Source organism: Zeus faber, assembly GCF_960531495.2.
Source record: "Zeus faber genome assembly, chromosome: 12".
Taxonomy (NCBI): Eukaryota; Metazoa; Chordata; class Actinopteri; order Zeiformes; family Zeidae; genus Zeus; species Zeus faber.
In genome coordinates, this window is record NC_137196.1 from 23,554,534 (window position 1) to 23,573,057 (window position 18,524).

General features: G+C 43.9%; 1 protein-coding gene across 1 annotated transcript; it reads left to right on the forward strand.

The window, feature by feature from the left end:
* Positions 1-440: 440 nt before the first annotated feature.
* On the forward strand, positions 441-17,348 carry dis3l2 (DIS3 like 3'-5' exoribonuclease 2; the record flags this gene model as incomplete). Its single annotated transcript, XM_080010464.1, has 22 exons — positions 441-538; positions 1,382-1,438; positions 2,436-3,223; positions 7,351-7,484; positions 7,733-7,786; positions 8,038-8,139; positions 9,432-9,636; positions 9,736-9,815; positions 10,564-10,793; positions 10,903-11,076; positions 12,476-12,555; positions 12,647-12,759; positions 12,899-13,006; positions 13,121-13,354; positions 13,582-13,661; positions 13,847-14,030; positions 15,190-15,276; positions 15,472-15,619; positions 15,952-16,082; positions 16,472-16,576; positions 16,889-16,990; positions 17,210-17,348. The coding sequence occupies 22 exons, from the start codon at positions 441-443 to the stop codon at positions 17,309-17,311; spliced, it is 3,396 nt and encodes a 1,131-aa protein (XP_079866590.1). The 3' UTR covers positions 17,312-17,348.
* Positions 17,349-18,524: the final 1,176 nt, after the last annotated feature.

Here is an 18,524-nt window from a genome sequence, read left to right on the forward strand (position 1 = left end):
GCAGTCATTACATGCAAGTTACGTCGGTAACACAGTTTAGTCTCAGTGGGGCCGGGAGGGGTTCCATCCCCACACTATCTGCAGTCTGTGCTACCGTCGCCAGGCAATTAACAGAGACATTTATATTGTTAGGCTTTATTGCATGAGCATAATTAAGCCCTTCTCACCGCAGTATTATTATTTGAGGCAGGGTGGGAGCATGAAAGATTAAAGAGTGGTCACTTTGCCTCTTGCTGGTCAGTTCTAGGTCAAATGGGTATGGACTCAAAAGTAGGCAGGTAGATTGCATGACAAAAAAATAAAAATTATTACAATCAATAATAATAATACGTTTAAAAGGGAGTTTTTACACTCTGCACTTCAAAGTTTGAACCACAAGATGACGGTAATTAACTCATTTCAAGGATGCGGAACCCCAATGGTAACCGGATGCAGACAAAATGGCGGAGATCCGCAAGAGGCACATCCGCCACATCATCCAAGTCCTGGAGGCCCAAGGACTAGCAAGCAGAGGTCACCATGAGGGAATAGAACAGATGTGTGTTTTATTTAAACCTGTGCTGTCAGCATGCTGGGCATACAACAGAGTATTTGTTCCATTGCATCTAGGACAGAGTTTGCAAGTGGAGTTCAACCTTTCAACCTGCAATGACTCTTTATCCTGCATCAACGCATCAGTCCAGGCTAAGATGGGAGAGGAGGGGATCATTTCTCCACTGACCGGGGTTGTCCCTGATCATCTTTTGGGCCCTTCTTCTTGACCTGGAAGTAGAGAGGCCCTGAAGGGCACAGGTCACAGCTGGTGATCCTCTCCGCTGCTCTGGTGACCTGTTGAGGTGGCCGGTGGCGGCCCATGCCAGACACACAGTTTTATTGAGTTTTTATACACTTTTGATAGGTGTTTCTTTCCACGATTGACTGCTATGTGTTGCTTGCTGATGTTCCAAACTGTAAACCTGGGTCACACTTCCAATTACAGTTTTGACAGGGGGACACAGGTTCAGTGCCCGTTCACATTGTTTAATACATTGTTTATAAGAAATTTTCATAAATTTGAATTAAACATTAAATCAAACATTTAAAAGAATTGGCAACTTTTAGAAGACTGTTAATTATTATAATTTTATCATAATTATGATATATCTATATATTTGCCCATTTTTAAGAATCTATTGAATTGTAAAACATATTTCTCATGAATAAACTGTGTGTGTGTGTATATTTATTATTATTATTTTTTTTTATAATTTTAGGTTATTTAATTTTTTTATCCGTGCGCTAACTTCACGGGGGGGGGCAAGAAGACCAACTTCCGCTGCTGATTTCCGGTCAACCTGCGGATGTCCCCCTTGCGGATGTCCGCCATTTTGTCTGCATCCAGAACCCTGTATAGCAAGAAGAAGAAGAAGCAGCTGCTGCCAGGCGTCGTCAGCGTGGAGTTCAAATAAAAACACGAAACTTCAGGAACTAAGGTAACTTCACAGGTTTTAAGGGCTGTTCAACTCACGGAGGCAGCTCGGTGTAGCTCTACAGGGAGCGAGCTGACAGATGTAGTAATGGGGCCGTGGTGGCCCTTATTCCTAGTGTTTGGCTAGCCTTAGCCTGTGCTAACTGCTTAGCCCGGTACCCTTTACGTTTTAGTTGTATCTCATGGCGAATTAAAATGACACCCCGAGGTTGACAACAAACATGGAGCGATGTAACACCGTATGGCAAAAATAATTATATTGACGTCAACTACAGCCTCCATACGGTTTGTTTGGTAGCAGCGTGCTGTCAGATGGCGCTAACAAGCTACAGTATGAAGGTGTTGTTGCTGGCGTGATGTTAGCGTGACGCAATGCAGGTTCAATGAGCTGTAGATCGTTGATCACTTGTGATATCCACCTCGTTTTCTTAATTAAGTCGTAATGCAATTAATATTTTTCTAGAATCGCTTTTACGACATTGATAATGCCAGGGAGATGTAACATAACCAAGCATGGTTGAAAATAGACGTCTAATGGGCGGAGTGAAATTGCGGTGTTACACATCAAATACATATCAAATATACATACAAATACATACATATCAACCATTAATCGCTGTCAAAAATAGGAAATTGTGCAAGATGGCATGGATATATATCGGATCTGTACATAATACACCATTTTCTTTTGTAAATATTTTTTTGTTCAATTTTCTGTTTAAAAAATATACCCACAAATTTACGATGTTGTTTTTTGCACTTAAGACTCTGGTGACTGGTGGATTAAGCAATGAATCAAGATAGATGGGCCGAAGTAATCAATAACGACAGCACGGTTGAATTTGCGCATCTAGATGAGAATGAATGTCATACAAATGTGTACATACTGTACTGAGTAAAACAAAGAATTCAAGGCTGACATAGATTCGAAGTGGAACTTAAATTGAACGTCAATGTGTCTTTGCAGGGATCACATCGAGTCTTGCCACATGGATTCTCCCTTGGACCCAAAGAGGGCAAACCACAGCCGAAGGGCAAAACGCATCGTGGTCCAGCCGAGCACCCCGCCCCAGAAGGACGCCTACGCCCGCCTCCTCGGCCAGCACCACAGCGCCAAGTTCAGGCTGTATTTGGAGCGGTACGCACAGGAGTTGTCCATCGAGGGGGAGGAAAACGAGCTCGCCGCACCATTAAAGCCCCACGGCGACAGGGCGGATGCCCCCCCGTTTAAAACGGACTCGGCGGCTTTCATCGACTTCTCTGATTCCAGTGACTTCTCCCCGTCCTCCGCGAAAACCAAAGGGCAGGAGGAGAGTTTCCTGTCTCTGTACATGGACAAGATAAATAGTCGGGTTGGGGCGCCGGAGCTGGCCGGAAAGCAGAGAGCTTGTGAGCATCAGCGCCGCGGGCCAAGGAGGGACACGACCACCAGCAACGACGGAGACGTGGAGTCTGCCGAGGAGGGCGGCTCGCTCAAAGCTCCCGACTCGAAACAACACCAGAAGCAGCACAAGAAGATGAAGGCTCCCAACAAAGAGCACGGGGAAAAGGACTCAGGCTCCGGCCAACATGGCCCTCAGTCCCCTCGCAAAAACGCTGCGGTGCAGGGTGGACAGGAACAAGAGAAGAAGAAGCCCAAGAAGAATATGCCAAATAACCATGAGGAGAACCGGGCCAGGAGTTGTGTAGTGAACTGTTCCCAGATGTCACGGCCCAAGTCCCCTCTGGGTGAAAGACATCTGCAGAACCTTCAAGGTAACTTAGACAGAACATTCCCTTATCTGCCATGTTGGTGTATGATGAATGGTGAATGGTGATGGTGCCCACTGTAGGGGAGGCAGAGTTTCCGTTAGAAAAAATTTGGTGCCGGTCCACATGTCCTGGAGATTTAAAATTCGCGGACAAATGGGAGTGGTTCCAGTCAAATATTATTTGTGTTTATTGCTTAAAAACAATTGATAAGCAGGCTATACAGAGAATGACATCATCAAGGGATGTAGATGTATAATATTTTTTGTCTTATATTCCAAATAAAATGTCCCGCCAGTTAACGCCATTAAAAAAAATAATTATAAAACAATATTGCAAATATTTCTACTTGATATTAAATAATTTCCGTTAGAACAATAAGTAACAAGTGCAGCTTCTTTAGTTAACATTTCACGAAAATAAGATTTTGATCAATTCAAAAACCAAATTGATATGGTAACTAGCTCGAAATAAATCAAAGTTTGTGGGGTTGTCCGTCTTCGTCGGGTCGTCCTTTTGACATATTTTACACAATGAGTATTTACCGTCTGCTTTGGGTCGGAAATTAAATATCCCCCAAAAAAAGCCAAACTATGGATGTTTATGCCCCAACGACGCATCATCTTTCTGCTTCTCCTTGGAGTTGTGAACGCTGTGTCTGCTCCTTGTGTGTGTTTACAAGTGGAACCTGTCCACGAGGGGGCGGGGCTTAGTTCTATATTGACAAACGTGATTGGTCAGAGGTGAAGCTTTCAGATCAGCTTTAGATCGTCCAAACTGATTGGCTTCCCATTGCAACTTGCCAAGCGTGAAAATGAACAGATCTGCAGACTTTTTTTTTTCTCAAAATGATCCACCCAGCACCAATCTAAATTGTGCTTGGAGGAAATTATTTTCACCGGACATTATGACCGGAGAGATTTAAATATGTCGGACTTAAACAGATTTTCCTGGTCAAAACCGGCAGTTACCGGATGACGGAACACTGAGATGAGGGGAGAATACTGCAATACAGAATTTGTAATGCCTTCTGAAATGAATAACTAACATTTTATTAAACACAAATACAATAGGCTAAACCATAGCACCTTGCAGTTGGTGCTGCAAGGCATGACGCCTCAGTTAATTGTGTTACTGGGATAATGCATTGTTGCATATATGGTCTAATCGTGACCTTAAACTCGAAAGTCAAATCGAATCATGGATTTGGAGACTCATGACACACCTACAATTTAGCCAGTGTTACTCTTACCTTGACCTTGAGATTGAACACACTTCGCTCCGTCTCACCGCCATCATTCTGTTATACAAGCCAGTTCTTCTGTGGGCTACACTTATTAGAGTCTGGGCAGAGTTTCTCGTGATGCGTGCGCTAAACTTATTAATCGTGACTAGTTCCTCGGAAATCAATCTCACTGCCCGAGCCTACTAATCATGCCCATCCCGACGTAAACAGTGGTTTATTTACATAATGCCATGGGGATACTACACGACTTTCAAAGTCGTCAGATCGCTGTACTGTTCACACTACACAAATTTCTGTCTTGTGATGGGGAATCTTACAGTCTTGTAGTTTCACACCACATGACTGATCGGTGACAGCGGGTCACACATCACAACATCTTACACCAGGAGGAATCCCTGACGAGTCTGTCAGGTCTCCAAACTATGTTTTGTCACAAACACACACGAGAATTGACACTGGAAATGATGGAATACCATGCGTGGGACAGGATTATTCATTTTTTTTAATCATGTTCTTGATCACTGTAAAAAAACAACAAATAAAATCTGAATTTAATTCAGAAATATATAAAAAAAAAAAAAAAAAAAAAAACCTAGATAAGAATTGTAAAATAGGAATGTGTTTCTGGCTGCTGCTTCGTGCACTCCTGTCTCTCCTTCTCGACATTCAAGACATTTTAATCATTCACGGTCTAATTTCTTCATATCGCACACCCCTAGTGTCACGTTCTCAGATGTATTCACCCTTTACTACCCTTTACCAACTGGTCGCTGCTACTTTGTTTACTTGGTACTCAAAGTAGCTAGTTGTTTAACGTGGGCGTGTCCTTCGCACATGCAGGATGAAGCTGCTTTCTGATTGGTTGTTTAAGCAAGACTGGAGCGTGTGTTGTCATCCCAATGGATGATTGTAGGCTTGGGCAGAATGACAATTAAATCGGCAATTAATGACAGGCGATTTTGCGATTTTTAAATTTTTTCTTATTATTTTTTTATCAGGCAGGAAAATCAGGGCATTGAAACGGTGTACCATGTAAGTGCAGTTCACTGTGTTCTGATCACAGAGAGGGGGCTGAGGGAGAGAGCCACTCTCGCCCTCTCTGCTCAGAGTTGTTTTGAGCCCCTTTCACAGGTATTTTCCGGTAAATTACTGGGATAACCTTTCCGGCACCCCTACTGCGTTTCATTATTCGCACATGCAGTTCCATTCAGGAATATTTCCATCTTGCGCCTTTTCACACATGCCATGATAATACCAGAATAGATGGGGCAAGGGACAGTCCAGCAGATGTCACCCGATGTGGTCCCGCTCCGCACCACCATGCCGGAGAGCGACAGATGGAGCAGCAGCAGCGCACGCAGCTCATTCCCTTGCCCGCACAAAGAGGATGTATGTGGACATAGCACGCAAATAAAAATAAATATGCCAATGAAATTAATCCTCAAATAAAGAAATGAGGCAATAAATATATAAATAAATGTAAATCTAAATATATAAATGAGTAAATATACGGCCGAGGGACTGAGTCCCCACGTACGTCGGCCAAGGTAGGGAATGTTTCATTCCGACACATGGGTTTCATTAATTTACGTCCCAACAGCCACAGTTGAAAAGAGGTAACGGAGAATTGGGATGGAGTTTTGTTTATTTTTCCTTCCGCCGGTTCATGACTTCCGTGCCGGTTTTCCTGTGTTTTTTGTTTTAGACCAATTTATTTTTGTTTGTTTCATACTTGTATTAAATAACATTTTGAACAACTGAGGTAAGGGACTATCCTGTTACAAAAAAAACCTGTGTGTGTGTGTGTGTGTGTGTGTGTGTGTGTGTGTGTGTGTGTGTGTGTGTGTGTGTGTGTGTGTGTGTGTGTGTGTGTGTGTGTGTGTGTGTGTCCCGTTCTATGCAGCGTCATGCATGTCTCCCTGTTGCTTTCCATTGCTGTGCGACTAAAATTGAGTGAAACTAGATGTTTTTGTATAAATGCTTTACTTGTAAATAAAAAAATGCTGCACTTCTGTAACGGGGAAACTGCATTGGCCGCATTACATTACCCCCCCCCAATTCCCGATTGAATCATAAATTAGCCGTTCGCTGCCCTCCAGCGATTGGAATTGTGCATGATCGCCCAAGCCTAGATGGCAGGCGTCTCCGACTTGGTGACGGTCGGTGTCATAACAGTAAGCAATAAGTGCGGGGCGCGTTGTTGGGTCGCCGCGGCAACAGGCAGGCATCGTCACAAAAGACGAGCCTTGGCGACGTCACGTCGCTCCTCCTCTCTCCTCTCGCCTATAAAGCTGAGTCATCCCTGTATAGAAGTACAACACAGTGGGTTTTAACACAGCAGAGAGACAGACAGACAGACAGAGGAAGAGAACATAGAGGCTATAGCTTAACTTAGAGGGAGAGAGGCCAGAGCAGGTAAGTGAGTATGAAAAGAGCAAAATGGATGTTCGTCTTGACATTGCAAGACTGACTGTGTACTGCAAGGTAGAAATGTGTCTCAAAATTGTGAAATTTCTCAGCTACGCTCTTATTTGCCTACAGGAAAACTCTTGGTCGAGGTTTTGGAGGGTGGTGGGAGTGAAATTTATTTTAAACCGCTGGGCGAAACCGTTCACAGTGTTAAAGCACCCCAGAATCTCAAACAGTTGCTGCATTCGAAATATATCAAAGTATTTTTTTTCCAGCTGTTTGCTTTACACACATAAGTCAACAGAGAGAATTAGAGGACGAATGAGCAGTTGTTAATGAAATGTCAATATTCCAAATATAAATCTAATGTTGAAATCTGAAAGTACAATGCACTCAAATGTCATTTATGCATATTTGATCCTTTTCTACATTCTGTGTTTACATTCTAAAACGGAAAGATTTATTTCATTTATTCCAGTTCTAGGTACCGATTCACCTGTTGGTAAAAATATGAAGAACAAAGGAAGCAGAGGATTTAAGAAGCAGATCTTTGAGCCGTACATGACTTCTGATGCAGTGTCCCATGGTCTGAAAAGAGGAGAACTTATCCAGGTAATGACACACAACAAAGGTTGTCGTCACCGTGAAACGTTGGAGGAACAATTCAAGTATAATGTTGAACAATTATATACCAGCTCAAGATTTCACTGAAGGAACGCTCGAACGGTCAATAATTTGTTAACGTCTCGCACTCAGTTACACTTAGTTGTTAGACATTTTATTGCCGTGAAGCAACAAAGGGTACAGTAAGTTCGCAGAGATCTCTGCATTTTAATAATCTCTTTATATTTCCCTTCCAGGGGCCATTGAGAGTAAACCCCAAGAAATACAATGAGGCCTTCATCCCATCTCCTGTGAGTTGACTTTTTTGTTTTATGATTTTCTTTGTCACACTGAATACTGCTCCTCTTAATAATATGATAAAGGAGTTTGTGTCGGCGCTTTTAACGTAATTGAAATCATTAAAGGCAAGAAGCATCGGTGGGTCCTCCCACAGCTTGCCTGTTGTGGGGCCCAACTGAGAATTTCATTAGACGAGCGACTTCATAGCTCAGTACATGTATTGGTGCCCCCGAATGAACGCGTGTCGCCTGTTCCTCCACAGGACGGCCTGCGGGACATCTTCCTGGATGGCATCGTGGCTCGCAATAGAGCGCTGAATGGAGATGTGGTGGTTGTGCGGATCCTTCCCAGAGAGCAGTGGAAGGTAAACTGAATCAGATAGTTTTGTTTATGTGTGTTTGTTGCCCGTGAAGGAAAGATTCACCCGTGTTGGTGTAAGCGGTAAGTAAACGACTTTAATTTGTCATATATGAATACATTTTATCTTTCCTTTAAATAAGCGCTGACATGCGTGTGTTCCTAGGCAGAGGTAAAATAACCGAAAACAAACGGGAATTTAAATTAATAATGATCAATTAGGATGGTGTTCTACATTTATCATGACCTGTTGCTTACCCTCAGCAAAGTTCTGATTGGACCTATTTAATCCGATCTAATTCAGTTCAAGGTTGTTTATTCACCTAGAGCAGCAACACCAGAGAGTCTTACACAGTGCTCCTTCAACATCATGGCATCTAATTGGAAACTTTGCATTTATTTCTATTTTATATCCTTTTTCTTTCGTTGCTCTGAAGCAGTCATCCTTAACCTTTTTTATATCAAGCACCCTCAGTTTGATAAGCATTAAGCCATGGACCATTTGTAAGGTTAGTCTCTGGGACTGTAATCTCAGAAGACTTTTATTGTCAAATAAGATTTTAAGGGGACCTATTAATGCATAACTCGTTGGAATTTCTGATGGTCCTACTAATGCACTAACTGTAAAAAAAGACATGGTCGTTTTTCTGCGAGCTGTCTGTTTCAGAAAAAATGTCCTAAAAAGAGCCGTTCACGTCATCACACGTCACCACGGGTATTATTCTAAATAGAACCACCCCCATCTGAGTAACTCCACCCACGGATGGAGCATGACCCAACCTGCTAGCATTGAAGCTAAAAGCCAATCATCGGAATTGCTCTGTTAGCTGCAGAGACCATCAAAAATATTTAAACAGAAAGGAATTAATACCTACTGTCCGTGTGTGTGTGTGTGTGTGTGTGTGTGTGTGTGTGTGTGTGTGTGTGTGTGTGTGTGTGTGTGTGTGTGTGTGTGTGTGTGTGTGTGTGTGTGTGTGTGTGTGTGTGTGTGTGTGTGTGTGTGTTGAACAATTAATGGAATTCAAACCGACTCGCAATTTTCAAATCGCACATTTAAAACAAATAAGAATAATACTTCTTGTTACACAATCTAACCAATAGGGCTGTTCAGGGCTGTCTCTTCCTATAGGCGAGGCAATAATCCCAATTATTATTGTGCATTCACTAATGGTGCAAACATCCTGTAAATTTAATAATTAGTGAAGTTTAACTATTAAATATTTTGTTTGGGACCTCCTGCAACCTCTTGAAGGACCCCCCTGAGTGCCAGCAGCGCAGTAATGTTTGTTTTCAATGCAGGTTGTTAAATCAGACACCGACTGTGAGGGCAGCTGTGAGTCGGAGCCCCAGACAGGGAAGACTGCACAAACGGCAGCGAAGACGAGCCGAACACCAGCGAAGAAGGCTGCGCGGCCTCCCACTCCGGATGTTGTGGTGGAGGACCAGTGCAGCGACCAGGACGAGCTCACCGGCAGAGTGCAGAACCTCCGCCTAAGCACTGCAGGTAACGTGGAGTTGGTGATTCTTGTACGTTATTCACGTCGGTGCAACAGCATGCGGAAAAATATGGGTTCTTTTGTCTTCCTCAATCTGGTTTCTTCAGTGAATGGCGACGGGGGAAGATCCCTGGAGGACTCTTCAACCCAGAGCTCAGATGGGGAAACGCTCCAAAGAACCGCCAAGGTGAGACGTGCCCCCCCTTCCCTCCCCCCTAAAGTTGCTTTCCTGTGTTGGAGCTCTTGCTCCCTTCTTGCATCCTTTCCTCCTTAGTGGTTCTCTCCTTTTTTCCTCCATTAGAATAAATGCGTTCCCATTGAATTGACAGAAGAACTATCGGGCTCCATTGTGCTGACACTGTGATTGAAATATTGATTCGTAAAAGTCAGTAAATAGTCTTAAAATTGAATTTATAATTCACAATAATATAATAATAATATATTATTATTATATATCATATAATATACACAATAATACACCAATTTCATTTATTAAGCCACATTTTCTTTTTTGTCAAAATTTTTCAAATTCCTGTTGGGGAAATGCCTATTCTAGATTAACCCAATGTACTCATACCTACCTCAGGAGAGAAATCCAGGAAAATCCTTGTACTCACCTGTCTGAAGTTCTGTGGAACATTGTATTGCTTAGATTTATCCCAGTTCCTAATTACTTACCTTGCTTTGTGACCTAAAGAAAACTGTTTTAATAACAGTTCCTAGAATCATTGAGTTCATAGCCCTGTTTCTACCTAATGCTTATTTCTGTCTGATACAAATATATAGTGCTTGCCGATAATACTTTATCGAATGAGAGATGATTTTTCCCCACCAAAAAAAATTATTTTCTCTTTAAAAACATCTGACACCCGCACTGAAGTATGTTTGTCATTGATCGCTCTTTCCTTTCTTTCTCCTCTGCCGCTTCCCTGCAGGTGATGTACATCGTGGAGAGGAAACACTCCAGAGCGGCGACCGGCTTCCTCAAGTTCCTGCCAGACATGCCCTTCGCCAAGTTCTCCCCCGTGGACCACCGCGTGCCGCGCATCAACGTCCCCCTGGCAGACTGCCCCCCGGACTTCAGCTCCCGCTCCGGCGACTACGCCAACACCTTGTTCATCTGTCGCATCACCAGCTGGCCAGAGGACAGCAACTTCGCAGAAGGGTGGGTGTTTTGAGCCAGTGTTATAAATGTTGAACTGTAGAGTGTTGGAACACCGTCCCTCCCCTCAGTGCGGCGGTGTTAAGGTTTGTCCGTTTCTGTTTTATTCCAGCCGTCTCGCTAAGAGCCTGGGCCAAGCTGGGGAGATTGAGCCCGAGACGGAGGGCATGCTCATTGAGTACGATGTGGATTTCTCAGAGTTCTCGCAGGCGGTGCTGGACTGCCTCCCCAGCAACCTCCCCTGGTCCATCCCACACGAGGAGATGTGTAGGAGGAAAGATCTGAGGTGAGACCCTTCAATATATAGTATAAAATGTTAAGGGGGGAAATTAATCAATCGGTGTTTGAAGCCAGGACATTTGGCCTCCACAATTAAGTGATCGTGGCTGGGGAAATATACTGTGTGTAAAAATTCGTCCTCTATTCCCCCCTGTCCCAACATCTGATTCACAAAATATATTGCGCTAAGTATATGCCAACAAGAACACACCCGTAACGTTTTGCAGCTGAGTGCATTTAGCCCTTGTTTTTTTGTTTGCTCGCAATTATCCATGTGTGACAAAGGAATTAAACCGTGCACTAGCAGGAGCCCACTGCCGGCTCACAGTCTCCAAGGTGTGTGTGTGTGTGTGTGTGTGTGTGTGTGTGTGTGTGTGTGTGTGTGTGTGTGTGTGTGTGTGTGTGTGTGTGTGTGTGTGTGTGTGTGTGTGTGTGTGTGTGTGTGTGTGTGCTGAACATGAGAATTTATAACTGAGCTATGAGCAGGATGTACACGTGTACTTTCTCAGATGTTTTCACATCACAGATGACGAAGAAAGGCATTAAAACATGAGTCTTATAGGTAAAACATCAGACTCATGTAGGCTGATATATGAGTTTAATGTAGTGCTGAACTGGGGGGAAAAGGTTTGAATGGTCTAATCTTAGTATATACTAAGAGGGCTATACTTAGTAATCTTAGTATAGTCCTACTATACCCGGATCAGCCACAACATTAAAACCACTGATACGTGAAGTGAATAACATTTCTCATCTTTTTCCCAATGGCCCTTGTCAAAGGGGTGGGATATATTAGGCAGCAAGTGAACAGTCAGTTCTTGAGGTTGATGTATTGGATTCAGGAAAAATGGTCAAGCGTAAGGATCTCAGCCACTTTAAAAAGGACCAAATTGTGATGTCAAGACGACTGGGTCAGAGCATCTCCAAAATGACAGGTCTTGTGGGGTGTTCCCTGTATGCAGTGGTTATTTCCTACCAAAAGTGGTCCCAAGGAAGGACAACCGGTGAACCAGCAACAGGGTCATGGGCCCCAAAAGCTCATTGATGCATGTGGGGAGTGAAATCTAGCCCTTCTGATTTGATCCCACAGAAGAGCTACTGTAGCACAAATTGGTGAAAAAGTAAATGTTGCTATGATGTCAGTTGAATCAATTTGCACATTCACATGAAATAGTTGCCAATTGACTCAATCAGGTTGCTGAGGTCAACCGTTATTGTCGAGCCCCGTCTGTTTACACAAGATCCCACCCCTCGGTTCAGTTTCATTTGCAAATGAAACTGAACCAAATCTTCAAAAGTGCCAAATTTCCGAAGCACTCAGTGCTCTGAATGTCATTTCATGGGCTCTTTAATCCGTGTAAAAAAAAATAAAATAAAAATAAGCCGTCCGAATATGTCACCATCAGGAAGGAGTGCATTTTCACCATTGACCCTGCGACCGCCAGAGATCTGGACGATGCCTTGTCCTGTAAACTGCTTGCAGACGGTAAAGAGCTTTTTCATTGGTTTATGCAATTACGATTTCCATGTATTGACTTGCTAGTGGATGAAGACCTTTTTGATGTTGTTTAACACAGGCAATTTTGAAGTGGGTGTGCACATCGCCGATGTGAGCTATTTTGTGGACGAAGGTAACGCTCTGGACGCCGTCGCCGGCCGCAGAGCGACCAGCGTCTACCTGGTTCAAAAGGTTTGCTCTCAGTAAATTAATACATATGAGAATGCGTAAAGCCTAAAAACAGCCTAAACAAGAGTTTCACACTTAATAGACGTCAAGATCAATTCTGCTGGGCGAGTTTTCAATACACTCAAACTACGCCGTCTCTCAGGTGATCCCCATGTTACCACGGCTGCTGTGTGAGGAGCTCTGCAGCCTCAACCCCCTCACCGACAGACTCACCTTCTCCGTCATCTGGAAGGTCACGCCCCAGGGGAAGGTACGTATCGTGTACGTTTTCCTCCATCACTAGACGGGTACTGATCACAGACAGACCCGGGGTCAAATGGAACGCCGAGGACTCTGATGAAACGCTTCCCAACGCATCCCGCAGATTCTCAGCGAGTGGTTTGGCCGCTCCGTCATCCGCTCCTGCGTGAAGCTGAGCTACAGCCACGCCCAGAGCATGATCGAAGCGCCGGAGAAGCTGTTCTCGGCCGAGGAGCTGCCGCCCATGGACCCCGAGCACCCCATCGACGAGATCCACCAGGCGGTGCTCAACCTGCACTCCATCGCCAAGCAGCTCCGAGCTCAGCGCTTCGAGGGAGGGGCCCTCCGACTGGACCAGGTCTGCCCCTACATGTTTGATTAGGAATATATCAAGCTTAAAAATGTACAGTGTTATAAATGTCCAGCAACCCCAAGTTGGTAATTATTTGTATGGCAGCTAAAAATTCACAAATATGGCAGCCCTGTATAGAAATATTTATCCACATTTTCTACCCAAATTCTCCCCTCTAGACTAGGCCAGTCTGTTTTTGGCTGGTAAGCGTGGCATTTCTCTTGTCTTTTCAGCTGAAGTTGTCGTTCACCCTCGACCAGGAGACCATGTTGCCACAAGGCTGCTATGTTTACGAGTACAGAGACAGCAACAAGTGAGTCACGAGTAGAGCTGCGTGGTATATCCACGTAATATCCACATTGTGATTTTGAGACTCTATTTTCTGGGTTATCACAATAAGTGTTCTCTTTAATGCTGCATTACAGTAAAGAAATGCCGTTTTCTGAACTTCATAGACACATACAGTACCTATGATCCATCTGTGCCTCCGTCTCTCAGGCTGGTGGAGGAGTTCATGCTGCTCGCCAACATGGCCGTGGCACACCAGATCTACCGCTCCTTCCCCGAGCAGGCGCTGCTCCGACGCCACCCCCCGCCCCAGACCAAGATGGTGGACGAGCTGCAGGAGTTCTGCGACCAGATGGGCCTCGATATCGACTTTGCCTCCGCGGGAGCCTTGCATGTCAGTGCTGCCGACTCACTTCCAGCCTCTCACTGACGTTCAATGGTTTTCTGCCTTTGTTTCAAGCTAAGGCTTTTTTCTATCTTTTTTTTTTTTTTAACCGCTGTTAAGGAGGCTGAATAAGATATTTTCCCAAGGACATTAGGAAAACGTATTAATGCTTTCCTTTTCAATTGTCTGTGAGTACTTGACACTTCAGCTCATGTGTGTGGTGTCCTACTTTTGGAATTTAAGTGTGTGTGTGGTTAAAGATGATGTCTTTATTTGTCTTTGGCAACTCCCTTCTTGGCCTAAAAAGTAAAAAATGACCGCTGAAAAATTCAGTACGTTCTATGTGGGCTTTGGCAGAATGAAAATTCAATCGGCAATCGACTCCATCGATCGCCAATTGACATTAATGACAGATGATTTATTTTTTATGCGCCGGGAAAAAATCCGAGCCTTGAAACGGTGTACCGTGTAAGTTCAGTCACCGTTTCCTGAAACTGAGCTGAGGGAGCGGAGAGGGAGAGATGGGGCGAGAGGCAGAGAGCGGCTCTGGCCCCCTCCGCTCAGAGCTGTTTTGAGTCTCGCGCACACAGTTATTACAAGGATAACCTCAGACAGACAGACGGTCCACCCAGACAGCGGTGTGTGGTTGCGACGTGCGCGCCGGATCCCAACTCTCGTGCGGGTTTTCCTGTGTTCTTAGTTTAGATCTATTTATTTTTGTTTGTTTGTCCTACTTGTATAAATTGACATTTTTAAACACAACTGAGTTAAGGGGCTGTCCTGCTCCGTCAAAAAACCTGTGTCCCCACTGTCCCGTGCCGCTTCACCAACATCTCCCTGTGGCTTTCTTTCGCTATGGGACTTAATTTGGTATAAACTAGATGGTTTTTGTGTAAATACTTTACTTGTAAATAATAAATCCTGCACCTCTGTAATGGGAAGGCCGCATTACACTGGACCATCACTGGAATTTTGCACCGCACAAGCCTAGTTCTATGTGGGTGTGTCCCACATTCCAGAAATACCACTAAGTGAAACAAAACTAAAGAACTATATAGTTCAATGTTGTCATGTGATTGTCTGATTGAAGCTGTTTTAGGAGTTTACATGGGGGAGCACCTCCGTGTTTTGTCACGGGAAGTAAAACCTTTTCTTCTCCATACCTCAGACTAGTTTGCACACCACGCTCGGTGATGATGAGTACGCCGCCGCCAGGAAGGAAGTCCTCACCAAAATGTGCTCAAGACCCATGCAGGTTAGAGCGTTTTTCAAATCAAGTTGTCCTTGTAATGGTTTCCTGTTCGGAACAGCGTGTTCCTGGCTGATGTCATCCTTCGCAGTTGTGTTGCCTGAAACTGCAATGCGTTCCGGGTTTCCCATACGGTATAAAAACGTACACAATTCTGATTTACGATCGTCCTGTGGAATGTGGTTAATTTGTGTCGCTCAGATGGCCGTGTACTTCTGCACGGGCGTGCTGAAGGACGAGGCCCTCTTCAAGCACTACGCTCTCAACGTTCCCTTCTACACGCACTTCACATCGCCCATCAGGCGGTACCCTGACATCATTGTGCACCGGCTGCTGGCCGCGTCGCTCGGTGGGTGGCTGTTGTTTGGCTTTTCTCTCTCACAAGGGGAGGCTTGTGTGTGTGTGTGTCGGACAGTGCTTCAGTTGTGTCGCGAGTCGCCGCTGCTTGATGTGCCGGAATTTCAATGTAGAAAAAGATAAAACAGCCCCGTATCTCACTTTTGGCTCAAGCCTGGTTGTTGAATATAATGATTTAATCAATAAGTGTAGTATTTTCTGTTTAAAGTCTAACATGATGACATTCATGATGTAGGATGCCTTAATATTGTTATTCTTAATTACTTTTATCTTACTAAACCGACCTGTGAACTTTGTGAACTATTTTTGTCCGTCGACCCGCAGGTTGTGGCCGACGGATTAGTTTGATGGGGGATGAGATCCAAAAGCAGGCGTCGCACTGCAACGACAGGAAGACGGCGTCAAAGCGAGTGCAGGAACTCAGCTCCGATCTGTTCTTTGCAGTGTTTGTCAAGGTCAGTGACACAAAAGGATGCACTGCCTTTATTTTAAACCCTAGAATATATGTTTATTGTCAAAGATGACCCGGTTTTCTTGCTTTATTTCTCAAACAAAAATATTGATAGTTTAAAATTCCAGGAATTCCTTAATTAAGGCATTTTGATGGTCTCATTGCTTCCCAATGAGTTTGATGAAATTCTAATAAAATGAATCACCCGTAAATAATTAACCAATCAAATTTTAAGCCTGGTCATTCGTTGCCTAGTTTTATGCATTCTTGGTTTAAGTCTTCTAAATCGCTTTTCATTGTTTAACTTGTTTTAAATAAATTGATACACTGCTGTATTGATAGTGGGAGCCAGCAGGTCTCTCAGGATTGAAGCATCTTTTCTCTGCGCCGTAGGAGTGTGGTCCTCTGGACTCTGAGGCCATGGTGATGGGTGTTCTGGACGAGTCCTTTGACGTGCTGGTTCTCCGCTACGGTGTTCAGAAACGCATCTACTGCAAGGTCTGCGCCATCACCTCCAGCTCCTCTATGTTCAACTAGTTAATTCTCAGTGTAGTTAAAGCAGAAAGGAAATCCCGGTACTTTGGCAACCCCCTCAGGCCCCAAGGTGCAACTGCGCTGTGTTTTTAGTACTTTTGTAGGTTTGTGGCTATTAAAAGTAAAAAGAAATAAATAAATAAATAAAATGAGGCGACAGAAATAGGCATGTTTCTAAGTTGTTTCCCCTAGTTTTGGAGTTGTTCTTTGACCTGCTTTCCAAACATATGCATGCAATTCGGCTTTTAAATGTTATGCTTTTGTCTCTGCCCTCAGTCTCTAGCGGGCCTGGAGACTTTTCACCATCACAAGGTGGGGAAGAGGGGAGAGCTGACCCTGGTCTGGGCTCCAGAAACACAGAAACGCCCCGTCCGCCAGGTAAGAACCACAGATACACCAATATGGAGGCTAAGTGCCGTTTCTTGAAATTATTGTTTATCGTCTTTCTACGGTATTGTGTATTATCAGGAAAACAATCGGGTGTGAATTGTGTTTGCTGACTTGTAAGCGGCCTGTGTACCAAGGGATCTGTCAACAACATTTAAAAAAAAATAAAAACAAAACAGTGTGATTTTAACAATGTGTTTTCTCCTGCAGGTGATTTCTGTCTTCACCTTAGTAGACGTGCAGCTCAGAGCAGACGAGGCCGCCCTGAAGTACAGCGCTGTGCTCAAGAGACCCGATGAGAACGGATCCTAAAAAAAAAACATCTTAAAAAAAGTGCAGTGTGCTAAACCCTTAAGTGTGATACTTTCACATGCCCAGTAGATTTGCACATCATTTTATCTTTTATTTTTTTAGTATTTAGAATTCAGATCCAACGCGGTGGAGTTGCGGTTGGTTGAATAAGGAGGCGATTCGATGTCAAGCTTTAGTTTGGAAACTTTGAACAGTGAGCTGAGCTGCGGCTGCTTTGGAGCGGACGTGTTTGTGATTGATCCTGGTTTGTTTTTTTATTTGCTTTCTGTGTGTGCTACTTGGCGCAGTTTGGTTTTAAGGAAAAGTCACTCGATTATAGAGAAGTAATTTCATATTTAAATTCTTATTTCGGCCCGGGTTAACCTGTGAAAGCACCAAAAATATTGAGTATTTTTTTTAGATGACTGAAAGACTTTTAATATCTTATTTCCATTTATTAACGTGGTGTAACTTATTTAGAGTCCCAATTTGTTTAATACACACCGTGTTTAATACACACCGTGAGACTGCGGTTTTCATTAGAACGTCTAGGTTTTAGATTTGGAAGGGTTTTATGTTGGTGCTCGCAAAGCAGTCGCTGTTGGTCGTCAGACTGATACCAAACATTTCGATTTGAACTCGATAAATACGGCGACGGAACTTCAACAGGTTCCTCCAGTCTTCACAGTGCATTGTGCAAAGTAGTTTGTACATGGAAAATAGAGAGAAACAGCCGTGGCTAAAAAATATTGGCACCCTTGCACATTATAATGAAAATTCACAATTGTCCCTAAAAACAAGTTGAAATCAACAAAGTATTTTATCTACACAATTCTTTATTTCAGTCTTAACCTGTTAAGCAAGCCAGACGGACGTGCCGGTGGGTCCACGGCGTATCGCGTGTTTGACGAGGTCTCGCCGTTTTTAAGCTGAGTTTGCGCTTTAGTTCTAGTGGGAACTAGACCTCCAGGCGAATCCGTAGCTGTAAGCCATCCCACGTTGCCTCGCTTGGGAAGTGGGCTTAACATAGCTCCAAAGGCGGCGACCTTTTTTGACAGGAGCACATTGGCGTGACTATTTTCAAACGGGTCCCTTGACCTCTTTCATTTAGATATCTGAATCTAAGTGGCCTCATCAGAACCACAACAGTCTCACCTTTACAGCCACGTCAGCGACATCGGGTCTGTTGGCTTCAGGGTCCTAAACAGACAGTTCCCTTCACTCGGTGAAAATG